Source organism: Polistes dominula, unplaced genomic scaffold (genome assembly GCF_049000335.1).
Source record: "Polistes dominula isolate Pdom_NZ unplaced genomic scaffold, Pdom_raw_medaka contig_26, whole genome shotgun sequence".
Lineage (NCBI taxonomy): Eukaryota > Metazoa > Arthropoda > Insecta > Hymenoptera > Vespidae > Polistes > Polistes dominula.
In genome coordinates, this window is record NW_028300939.1 from 524,888 (window position 1) to 537,888 (window position 13,001).

A 13,001-nucleotide genomic window follows, 5' to 3' on the forward strand; every position below is an offset into this window, starting at 1 on the left:
CGTTGTTATAAGACGTGTCTTAAAACTAGTATTTAAGGTACAGAATTGATAAAAATTAATAAGATATTACTTACCTTTAGATGTTAAAACTCTGCAATTTTTTTTTTATAAATGTTGAGATTTTTTGTTAAGGAATTGGTTTTACAAGATAGAAATAATCTTTACAAATTTTTTCATTTCATTCAAGTATATTTTATTCATTTTAATCTCTTACAGAGGGTTTTTTTTACAATTCTGTAATGTACAGTTTATTTATAACATTGATAAATTGTAATTTATATAAAAATTTAAATACAGAACGTAGTACGTTGTTTTCAAGTTGCTGATGTGTGTTAAAAATCCATTGGATGTCTTCTGGTTGTCTTTTTAGTACCAGGAAACTTTTGTAAGTTCTCAGATATGATGGGAATCGACTATATTTTCAGTCTGCTTCAATAATATGACGTGTACCTGTAACAGTAATATAGAATAATATATATGCAAGACATTAAAGTATTATATAGAAATAAGTTTATTAAATAAATTTATGTAAAATGTTTAGTATACATTTTACGTAATAAATAGTACGTACTTTTCCAACTAGACTCTCGTCTTGATTATTCGTTGTCACTGCAGCTGCATTCTATTCGCATAATATTGTAGAATGAAACTCTTTTAAGGAAGACCATCAAATCAATGAAAATCTTCTTATCGTCAGTCGTAAGAAAATGAAAAATATATCCATTGATCCCATGATGTAACAGACTCTCCTTCTTTTTGGTTGGAATTTAAAATGTAGAGCTTCATACTTATCTAAAAATATTTTTAAAAGTAGTTCATATATGTACCAAAATAAGTTGGAAAAAAGAAAAAGTGTAGATAATACATAGAGTTTAAAAATCAAATAATTCATATATATATAAATAGTTAGTAGAATTTTGTATAAAAGTATTTTGTATATACACTTTACTTACTATTATTTGTTATAATAATTTGATAAAGAGAACGTCTTGAATGCATCTGAATCCTTGGATTTTATTTAGAAAATTATTTTTCTTAGGTTATGACATAACACTGTCCCATAGTTATTCATCCAATTGAACTATTTTCATTCAGAATTGTTGATCACTAAAAAAAGAAAATGAAGCTAATTAATACAAATAGAAAATATGACTCACTTGATTATTGCATCACTGAGAATGTTTTAAATTAAATACCTTACACTGCACGCAGGCTGGATTTGCAGCATTCAAAATACATTGACAGGTAGCCATGTTGATTTTGTCCAAGTGAAATTATGTGTTAGTGATGTAATCTTTCGCTTAGATGGCGACACATATTGTACCTGTCGGTAAATAAAGAAACTTTTACTATCACTAGATAACGGCACACATATTTACCTGTCGGTAAATGAAGTAACAGTTACTACTGCTAGATGGCGACACATATATTTACCTGTCGGTAAATGAAGTAACAGTTACTACTGCTAGATGGCGATACATATTTTACCTGTCGGTAAAATAAAGTAACAGTTACTATTGCTAGATGACGTTACATTGGGTACCTGTCGGTAATAAATTACAGATGTCCTCCAGGATATATTTAAATTATATGATAAAAAATTAATGGAATATATAAATTGTCTTTTATATGATAAAAATAAATGTATTCTACCTGTATTATAATATTATCTTCTCCCTTAATAAAGATTGTTATTTTTACCTCAGGACATATTATGTTCTAGATTATTTTTCTTAGTGCACCTGCATCATTTTTGCATAATAATTTACAGTGAATGTCATCAAAGAAGACATAAGTTCATAATAATATATATAAATTTTCTGGTCTTTGTTGATTCCCAATAATGCTTTTAAACTCCCTGTAAGGTGAACAGTAATAAATTTAGTACATATTGTAAAATGCACATCAGAATGTACTTGCCATTTGTCTTCTTAATTTGGAAAAAACAAGGATTCATTCCTTTTGATTAAATATTACTGCATATGGTTTTCTCCCAGTGCAATTATAATACGTGCAGTGTCTTTAAAAATCTTTCATGGTTGTGATATGGATGGATTCTTCTTATTATTGTTGAAAATAATGTGTAGACACTCCCAGTCAAATTATTAAACTCCTCTGTTGAAAGAATCAGTTTATTAATGTTATGAAGAATTATTTTGTAAAAGTAATATATAAAGTTTGTTTTTATCAAATACAATATTGTAAAGTTTATCTTTTACCTTATCTAATATTAGTAAAGAATCCTTGGCACTTGTATACTGCACAACTGAAATTATATTGACTAAATAAAATAAACTGCAAATATAACCTAAAAACGTGACTAATGATTACTTACATGCGTTGACACATCACTTACATATCAAAGGCAACTGTAACTATAATTGTCCACTAGTATATCAATCGCATTTCAAATGCATAAAAGTATTAAAATAATTGTTAATTTATCAAAAGAAATGTCTATTGTTGTTTAAAGGTACGGAGTACACGTTGTATGCACCTTCCACTTGTCAATCATATGATTTAGCGAAGATTGCGCATGCGCAGAACGAGAATAGTTCACCTAATGAATAGAATTTAAAATTATAACGCTCTGATTTTATTATTTTTATCTTTATTAATTAATTACTTGATCTATCCTGTGCACTAATGACTTTGCTGGTGAAATTTTTATTTATTTAAACATAATATCAAAATTATTGAATATTATAAGTAGGGTAATAGGTATGTTAATGTTTAAAACAATTCTACATATGTTTTAAGTATTTTATGAGTATTTGCTGATAATAATACTGAGTAGTAAAACGTGATTACTTTTTATTCATAAAATATTATTCACGTGAATATTGCAATTACTTTCAATTTATATATTAGATAGTTTACACTATGCACAGGTTGGAAAATTGATAGGTGATTATGTTTATTTTGCTCAAGTGTAATAAACAAAGCATTGAGAAAACTTTGCCTACCAATTTCCTTTCTTTTTCTTTTTTCTCATTATTATTATTATTATTATTATTATTATTATTATTATTATTATTAATATTATGCAAACAATGAATATAATTTATAATAATATGCACTTAAAAAAAGTATATGAGCATATGCGTGTATAGGAAATATAATTGCTTCATTTCAACTTGAACGATGTTATTATATATAAAAGTTTCTATTTTGTAATATTTATTTGTATATATATATGTGTGTGTGTGTGTGTGTGTGTTTTAAATATTATAAATATTATTTTAAATATTCGACGATCGAACTTTCCTTCTCATTTTTCTTTTTGTTCGTCACATTATTTCAACGATCTCTTTGTTTTATTTATCGGCTTTTAAAATACGCGCCCTTTATAAAAGTTCCAGCAGTACATATAGCGTATATATAGATTATTAAATATTATAATAAATAGTTTAACTAAAAGAATTATATACGGATATGTATTATTTACAGTAGGGATATGCTTCGATCTTAAATACTTTGTGTGTGTTTTTTTGTTCCTTCTTTCTTGTATCAATAATTTGAATATATATATATATATAAGTACAACTTTTGTTTGTAGTTTTATTTGAATTTTATTAGAATAAATGAGTTTATATGGAAAGAAAAGTAAAGGAAAGTTTGCTTAAATTGAAATTGAAATTGAAATTGAAATTGAAATTGAAGTAAATCAAATGATTTTTTTTCGTTTTTGTCGCTTCACAATAAGTTTCATACTTAGGACCTTTTTAAAAGTATAAATACGGTCCTGTATATATGTATATGTTCTTACATATCTTCTAGTTTTCTTACCATCGTCAAAGAAAAATTCAAATAGAATAGAAAGAAGCACCCAGGTAATATTCTTAACGAGAGTGGTCCCAAAAGTATTTTAAGAAGTAACCGCGTTGTTCTTTCTTACACGCGTGAGCTTTTCTCAAAAAGCTTTGAAAATGTTATTGTATCTTAAATCCTTCTTAACTGCATCAAATTGTTTATAACTCTTTTTTTCCTTTCTCAATTTCATTTATTTCGTTTTTTTTCTTCGAAGTTTTTTCGACGACCTCCTCCTCCTCCTCCTCCTCCTCCTCCTCCTCTTGTTGACGATGTGTTTTCATTTTTATTTATTTTATTTTATTTCATTTTATTTTGGGTTTTTCTTGCGAATTTTTTCAGGGTGTTTGGAGGGTGGGTCGGGGGGCGGGAGAGTGTGTCGAGATTCAATTAAAATACACATAACGTTTATAATTATCGTTATTAGTAGCCATTATTCGTTTGCACCTATTTACATAAACCTTTATTTTTCCTCTCATTTTGATAATAAATAATTTGCAATAATAATTCTTCTTTTATATTTTGTATATAGAGTGTGCATGCACAACGATGTCACGAGACTTCGGAAGAGACGACATTTTTTTTCTTTCTCACCTTTTTTTACATTTTCTCTTTTTTTTTTCTTTTGCAATTTTTAAGAAACACGATTATTATTATTATTATTATTATATTATTATTATTATTATTATTATTATGTATATTTTGTCGGATTGATTGAAATGGATTTACAATTTTTCGTAGGAAATGTTAAATTAGTTTCGGTAGTTTTTTTTTTTAGAAAATGGATATTACAATATTATTTATATAGGGTGTGTTGGAAGACGGAACGAGATTCTTGTGGCATCGTTGGCAGATTAGATAATATCGTTCGTCTAATCAATATTTCATCATGCTGCTCTCTGCTGTCATTTTGTAGATTTATCTTGTGTTATTTAATTAACAAAAATTAGGCTATCTCGGTATTGAATTAATTCTTCTCATTCTCCTTCTTCTTCTTCTTCTTCTTCTTCTTCTTCTTCTTCATCTTCTTCTTCATCTTCATTCAATAATTATGCATGTTGAAAATTCTTGGCAATTCATGCATATTCCTATTGATCATCTCGCAAATGTGTTTATTCGAATGCATAAGCATGGTAGTAATTCAAAACAAAAATCAACAACTTTCGCGGATCCTTCAAATATATATGTACAATCTCTCTAATAATAAAATTCTCTTCAAAGAAGATTAAGAGGAAGAAATGGTAGTGTGTATGTGTGTGTCTGTCTGTATGTGTAATAGAAAGTAAACATCAATCAATTTTGCAAACTTTAGCAATCTCTCTCTATATATATGTATATAGCAGTTTGATATTCTCGAGTGTATTACTATTAAATATTATAATGAGTTGTTCACATGGTCTTTCTTTTTACAAGTAAGAAATAAAACATTTTTTTTTTCCTAGATAATTCATTTTCATTTTCATCTTTCTTATGACCGATGGAACAAGAGAGTAAAAGAGAAAGAGATTAGAAAGATAAAGTGTGTGTGTGTGTGTGTGTGTAAAATTGTACTAAGAAATAATACTGACGTGTTATAAAGAAAGCCCCATAGAAGATTTTGGCTTTCTTTTTATCATATTTTGTTGTTGTTGTTGTTGTTGTTGTTCTTTGCTGATACGAATTGTCATAATTATATTACGTATATACCTAAATTTGTATGCACGATTATCACTCTATCGCAACGTGATATTTTATAATGGTCCAACATAGATATTAGATCGATTTATATTTTTCCTCGAATTAGAATTTTTGCAAAAAAATTTAAATCATCTAATTTGTTCATTGAAATTTTCAGATATGATCTCAATCAGTTATTTCAATAATATTTTATAATAATTGATAATTATTATCGAGCTTATTAATGAATACGAGTAAGACATTAAAAATATATTCAATAATAATAATAATAATAATAATAATAATAATAACAATAATAATATATAACGTGAATTTCAAATAATAATTAAATAAACGTGGATTTTCATTGAAATAAATGAAATTATTTTCATAACGATATTGTTATTTTAATAAAAGGCTCGCAATTGTAAGAGAGAGAGAGAGAGAGAGAGAGAGAGAAATCCATTGTTCCTCGTATCATATAATAATAATAATAATAATAATAATAATAATAATAATATAACTCGTCTGTAAAGAATAAAATATTTGAATGATTGAGCTATATGTCCTCTTACTCTCTCTCTCTCTCTCTTTGAATTCGTATACAATTGAAATGTCTTCATATATATTTTCATTCGAACCTAATTGATACCTTTAAAGGCGTTTTAGGCTATCGTATTTGTAATTAATTATTAATAGGGGGTTGTTGTTGTTGTTGTTGTTGATGAATGTTATTTTTGTGAATTTTAATGATTAGTTCGAGCGGCGAAGAAGGAAGTTATCGACGTCGCTCGCGACTGCCACTATGATTTCCAACCCCTTATTTTTCTCAATGATACTTTCTTTAAATGAATTCCCACGGTCATTATTGCAGATTCCCTAGTATCCTCACCGTCGGAATGTACTTCACGTCTACGGCCTGACATCAAGAAACGATGTCTCAAACCTCTGGATGTTGGATCGGACAAGGCTTCGCTTACTGGGACTTTTTCTTTACTCGAACCAGGTAAAGATACTGATCTACCAACGGAAAAACCTTTGCTTAACCTGTCCAACGTTGTTGGTAACAAATGTCGCCTAGGTGCTATTTGTTCTCTTTCCCTTAAACTAAATCTACCTAAGGTCTTCCAAAATGCTTGTGTGCTATAAACATTTTCATCGTCCCTGAGGACTCTTTGTTGACGACTACCGCTACCAACGGCACCAGCACCACCCCATTCCAATTCTTCGACCAATACAAATTTCATAGGATCTTCCATTCTTCTTGCTTTTACCAATGCCTGGGCTAAAACGTCTTGAGCCGAACTACTAACTGGTACTCGTAAAATAGCGTAAGGAATTTCCGGTGAGACTTCGTTAATGCAAACTAAAAAAGTATCTTCCTCGTCCCATATGTGAGTTGAATGATCACGCGAATTGGTATCCAATTTAAAATGTCCGGCTGTACTTCGTATCGATAAAAGCCATGCCCTGCTACTTGGATCATCTCCGACACGTTTCAACAGAAATCTACCTTGTCCTTTCCACAATGCTTGAGCTTGAAGTGGGTGTTCGGTAGGATCGAGAATTCGTTGAGTTGGTAATTCTTCTCGGTCTCGTTTTTCCCAACCACGAGAGACTTCCTCTACGAGAATATATTCGTCAACGTGTTCAGGTGATATTCCTGCTTTTTGTAACGCTTGTAACATCACTTCTTGGGTAGTACTTTCTTGGGTTACTTTTAAAATGGTATAGGGTTCTTCGGGTGTTACGTGATAAACCATTAAGAAAAACATTCTTCTTTTTAACGTTACCCCACCTAAACCTGGATCTACGGTTGTCAATTTATCCGGTTCTTTTCCAGACGACGGTCGTTTCGATGACGTTTCCTTGTGATCCCGACAACAAGTATTATAATCGAGACTTTCCTCTTCCAATCGAGAATATATGAATAATGTTGATAAAGCTAATGGTTTGTTTTTACACGAACGCAATCGTACGTGCCTGTAACCTGGTCTTAGGCATTTTAATGGTATCACGCGTTGAGCAATCAAGTGATGAGAATTTGCTTCTACTATACCTAATCTTAAAAAGGCTAGATCTTTAAACATCACTTGAAAGCAGAACTTTTCATTCCATATTGGATTCAGGGCATTGCTTTGTATTACTTTGGTTTTATGTTTTGCACAATCAATCGGTATGCCAACCAATTCGATTTCAACGTACGTACTGGCCAAGAAGTTTGACGGTGAAACATATTGCCCGGACACTATCGATAAAGCCAAATGAGCTGAGTGTAGACCATCAAATTCTTTGTCCCATGGATTGAATCGTCTACAAATATAAATATCAATATGTGTGCATTCTATCGTTCTATCATTTAATAATAATACATTTTCGACTTACCTATACATCATATGAGTTTTATCCCACATTACCGAAGGCTTCCTCACGTATCCACATTGTCCGTTTTGTTCGAACATGGCAGCATTTAAATTCAATCCCGCATCGTCGGTCTGATAATTCAATGCTACCATTTGAATACCAAATGCCCAAAAGATCACAGGATTAAAATTGGTCGAATCGATACGCATTCCCGCTGGATAAGTTCGAACCAATTGTGTTTCTGTATGCGCTACCACACCCAATGGCTGCTTTCTACAAATTTTTTTTCGCTGCGCTTTCGTTTAAAGACGAACATTGGAAGCATGCTGGTACGCCACGGGTCGTCCTGATAAACAACCAACAACGATTAATAATATTCTCATTATTATTTATCTTTTATTTTTAGAAAAAAAAATGAGTAAAAAAATACCTGAAAAGATTATCGATGTTACTGCCACCACTTGCAATTGAAGCTGACGTTGAAAGTGATTGTGGTGATCCCGAAGAAGAAGCTACACCACTGCTACCGATTCCAGCGATGCTGTGTCTTTGAACAGGTCCGGTATGAGCCTGATGACGAACCTTTCCAGATGTACCTGTTCCCGGAGTCGTATTTAAGCCACGAAATTTAATAGCTTGCAAATAAACAACCAAATCTGACAATTCCTTAGCAATTTGACTACTTTGCTTTGGTTGAACTTTATCGTCGGTAGTTTGATCCGATTTTACACGAAGTTGCGGCTGATTACCCAAATATCTTTCGCAGCTCGATATCGAATTGTCTAGAAATAAAAAAAAGGAACAAAATATAAGTGAATTATAATATTTGATAGTTGAACGGTATAATTACCATCGATATTATCATCCTCGTCATCTTCCTCGTCGTCATCTTCATCTTCACTGTAATACTCGATCACGGACGGGGTGCTAACGTCCGTTCGCATTTGTTTCATGGATGATGCTCGATCGGATATCAACATTTTACTACGATATGCCGATGTCGGTGCGTGAGATAATGGACCAGTCGGATCAACTACTAATTTTTTATTTTTTATTAATATCCTATGTCTCAATTGAGACGGTGATGGTAATTGTGGATCGTCGCCGAAATCCGTTTCAAATAAAAACTTTGTTACAAGTTTTTCTCCAAAGACCGACTGTAATGAATAAAATTGAAATGAAAACTTATTTAGAATGAGAGTAATTTGTAAACTGATCCTATAGATCTAGAGAGAATGAAAGATGTATACTACGAAATATTTAATTACAAAATTAAATTTTAATTTTTATCATTATTTATAAAAACATTACGCCTGCAGAAATGCAACCCTCCAGACACAGTTTGAAAATGTTGCTTGCCGAAATTTTGTTGCCTGAAAGATAGGCAACCCGTAATACATGCGTGTATAAACAGTTTGAGGTGAGAAAAAATTCCGTCTCAATAGATGACGCTCGCAAGCAACATTTTCAAAGTGTGTCTGGAGGGTTGCATTTCTACAGGCGCTCATTTTAATAATTATTTAATTAATAATGCTAATACTATGAACTCGTCTCATTTTCTCGAAGCTTAGTTTCACTTCTACTTTATTGTTATCTGTTGTTTTATCTAATCAAATTAAAAATCTTAGAATATAATTGAAATCGATAAATTTACCTGAAAGATCTGCGCCATTCGTGCTTGTTGACTTTGGGAACAGTGATTTTCTATGGACAGTATAACCGGATAGGGTGAACTGACGAATGCACTCCTGTCAATAGCTTCTACTACCAATCGAAATGGGATCTTTGTGGTAAAGGTGTGGCCGTGATAAATGAGAGGTGATCCATCGTCCCCATCCCAACAGTCTAATTCAACGCATCGACATCCGGTCAAAAGGACCTAAATGATAGATTTATATCTATTTCAATTCGTTTAGTTTACATTTCGATACTTATTTTACGATATAGGATTTAATTGTCTTAGTCCTTAAATCGTCCTTGTTCGCAACGACTGATTTAATTTCATCTCGAATAGGATCGATTACGACGATTTAATTAAAACCGAAGAGAGAGAGAGAGAGAGAGAGAGAGAAACTTAGACGGTTTTAACGTAATTTAGAATGTATTGGATATTTGATAAGATCGATTGGTGTAAAACGTTGATTTCGAGAAAGTTAAAATTGGAAATATCAGCTATCGGAATCGATCGGATTCGTGATGTTTCTTGCGAGCTTTGGCTAGTAGGTCAAACGATGGCTCGGCCAAATGCCGAAGTAAAATACTAGGTCATAAGTTGAATTGGGCCAATAAAAAACTTATGCATGTGAAACTTTTCTATACGTTAATTAAAAACACACTACAGCACATACCCCGCGTCGTATTTGCTTGTACAAATATAATTACCTAACTCGCGAAACAATAATTATTTGACAATTTTCCATGATATTTAATAATACAAACTCGGACAACTGCGAGAAATAAAATATAATAAAAATGTAAAAATGATTAACCTGTGAATAAAGTTGGACGGATGATTCGCCCTTGAGCTGATGGCCAGTCAAATAAGTATTGTGGGAACTTGCAATGTAATATTGCGATAAGGGCTGTTGCATTTCGTTTTCCAAGGGTGTCGCGTATTCGTTTGGGAAAGCGTAATTGTCCTTGTCCATCATGTATCGTGCAAAACCTTCGAAGGACAAGCACCATTGTGTGCGTAATACTGGATCTGGTTCATGCCTCTGGAATTACAAAATGTACGACGAACAAATTGGATTATTTGATTGCGTGTTTTTTACATAAGCGTATCTTCGTCGTATAGTTTCAGTCTGATTTATCTCTAATTTGTGTCTCTAACTTGTTCTCCGTTTATTGAAAGGATAGAATCTAAAGATAGATAGATAGATAGATAGTAGGTAGGTAGGTAGGTAGGTAGGTAGGTAGGTAGGTAGGTAGGTAGGTAGGTAGGTAGGTAGGTAGGTAGGTAGGTAGGTAGGTAGGTAGGTAGGTAGGTAGGTAGATAGGAAGATGGATAAGTTAATTAGTTGTTAGTTAGAGTAAGACGTAAAGTTAAGAAATTTACCTTGACGAGGGCTTTGATCTCGTCGTCGGTAAGCTTTTCTTGTTGTCGAGATTCGAGGAACTTTGTGAATGTGGCAAGAGTGATTACTTGAGACTTTGACGTGTCGACGCCAGAACAATTGTTCATTATACTTGCTGCTGCAACGGCGTCAAGAATTTGTTTCTTATGAAAGTTACTACTTGTTTTATATTCGTGACAATCGATTGAATTATTTCTGGTTAAAAGTCCTGTATTAAATAGAGCACATATATCGATATATTATATGTATATATACATATATATATATATACATATTTTGTATGTATTTGAAATGATTATTCAATTTGGATTTCTTACCAATTCTTTGTGGTGTGGCATCACTGGCTTGTCTTAATACTGCCGGACGTGTACTAAAATCTCGAAGTGAACCATCGCTTTGACTTCGGCACGTGATAGCAAGCTGACCAAAGAGATCACGTAGGTCCTTTCTAGCTCTAAGACTGAACGATCGGAAAAGTGCCACGAACTCGACAAAGTTCAACTGAGTCTCATACATAATGGAAGTGGCACGTGTTTTCACCTGCAATGAAGTTTCCGATCCACCTGGCATTCCTCCACCATTTCTGTCCTTGTCTCTAGGAACGCAAAGCAAGCTGTTCCCAAGTGATAGCGATATACAATGAAACAAATGAAAAGTATAACTATATATACTATATAAATAACAGTTAGATAAGTTTCATTCGATCGATACCTTTGTAAACTGGAATAAGGCAAGTTGGAAGTTACTATTCTTTCGGCAGAACCAGGTGGACTGCGTGATGTAACACGATCTCTGTTGGTTCTTGGAGATGCTGGAATTAATCTCGTTAAGGATTCCCTACTGCCAGTCATATGACGAAAAGGTGCGGCAGATAAGCTGCCATCCGAAGATGACGAGTCGTACTGTTTAAAGCTGATGTCCTGAAACGTCCAAGTAGTTGATGATATTTCTTAATGTTTGTCTTTCTTTTTCAAACATTTAGCCTTTAAATTACCTTTGTCAGAGCATGAATATTGCCGATAGATTTGGTCTTTTTTCCCTTAGCGCATCTTTTACGTATAGTAGCGCTGCTAGCTGGCGACAGGGTGCCAACACTTTCGGTCAATGACCAATCACGTCCACCAAAAGCTCTTATAGCATCAGCTGTCATAGGCTCGAAGCAACCTTCCTCGAAATACAATTGCAGATATTTTTCTTTAAGCCAACGTGATCTTCGATCCGTTAATTGTCGCTGTCGCTTCAGGCCTCGTAATATCCAACACAATCCCATATACCATATCCTAAAATAAACGATATCAATTTTATATATCTTCTAATTTATCCTTCCCGTTACTCTAGATCATTTTTACTCACTTGCCAAGTGCTGGGGGACAAAGTAGAAAGAGCAATCGATTGTCAGGTAGATTGGAACCATACATGAGGCCGATACAAGAATCTGAGCCAGGTAGGCCATACCTTTTGCATATGCTTCTAAGATCAGCCTCCCTGTCTCGGTCGCAACAACCAATCATGACTTCTTTAACGGAGGCCAAATCGAGGTATCCTTCCTCTAACGTGACCGATGCACATTCATTTTGTTGTGCCGCGTATCTGCTTATTAAACCAGCCGGTATATTTTCCTCGGGATTGCTCATGATTGAGAACTCGGTGTAGGCGGTATTTGTTCCGAATTGGCCCGTTTTCAATGAACTCCAAGGTGGTTTTTCCCATACAAATGTACTGCACGCTCTATCGACTCGTGCGAATACCAAGGCCGTTCTCGAAGTGCCGCTTTCACAATCCCAATGTACCAACGTTGTACCATGGTGTAATACCTAATCATATCACTTTCCTTTATCTCTCCTTAATATTTATTTTTTGATTAACGAATCATAAGTACTTTTTCTAATTGCAAGATATATTCAATCTTTTATTAACAAACAAGTAGGTAGTTACGATAAAGCTCGAATCAACATAATTAATTGTTATCGACCCTTACTTCCAACTTCGCAGTTTGCTCCTAGCAAATAAGAGGGAATTTGCTTTTTTTTTTTTTCTTTGACTTTTCATAGCTATTTCTCAAAGTGTTAAAACAGCAGGGAGAGACGATAACGC

General features: G+C 32.9%; 1 protein-coding gene and 2 long non-coding RNA genes across 3 annotated transcripts in view; 1 reads left to right on the forward strand and 2 right to left on the reverse strand.

Moving 5' to 3' along the window:
* Positions 1–168: 168 nt before the first annotated feature.
* LOC107073254 (uncharacterized) lies at positions 169–1,373 on the reverse strand. The gene is made up of 4 exons (XR_001476707.2): positions 1,197–1,373; positions 954–1,107; positions 572–792; positions 169–450 (listed from the first exon to the last, which is right to left on the reverse strand). It is a non-coding gene; the product is annotated as an uncharacterized LOC107073254 (long non-coding RNA).
* A 2,839-nt stretch (positions 1,374–4,212) lies between these two features.
* Positions 4,213–13,001, reverse strand: part of LOC107073244 (1-phosphatidylinositol 4,5-bisphosphate phosphodiesterase epsilon-1) — a 30,915-nt gene continuing 22,126 nt past the window's right edge. Inside the window, 12 exon segments of the mRNA XM_089171434.1 lie at positions 4,213–7,779; positions 7,852–8,117; positions 8,119–8,176; positions 8,261–8,612; positions 8,681–8,987; positions 9,485–9,709; positions 10,320–10,547; positions 10,889–11,115; positions 11,225–11,520; positions 11,619–11,827; positions 11,902–12,187; positions 12,261–12,721. Of these exon segments, the coding sequence (XP_089027560.1) occupies positions 6,270–7,779; positions 7,852–8,117; positions 8,119–8,176; positions 8,261–8,612; positions 8,681–8,987; positions 9,485–9,709; positions 10,320–10,547; positions 10,889–11,115; positions 11,225–11,520; positions 11,619–11,827; positions 11,902–12,187; positions 12,261–12,721 (4,425 nt within the window). The 3' untranslated portion in view covers positions 4,213–6,269.
* On the forward strand, positions 10,554–10,808 carry LOC149032848 (uncharacterized). Its single transcript, XR_016176188.1, has 2 exons — positions 10,554–10,717; positions 10,758–10,808. It is a non-coding gene; the product is annotated as an uncharacterized LOC149032848 (long non-coding RNA).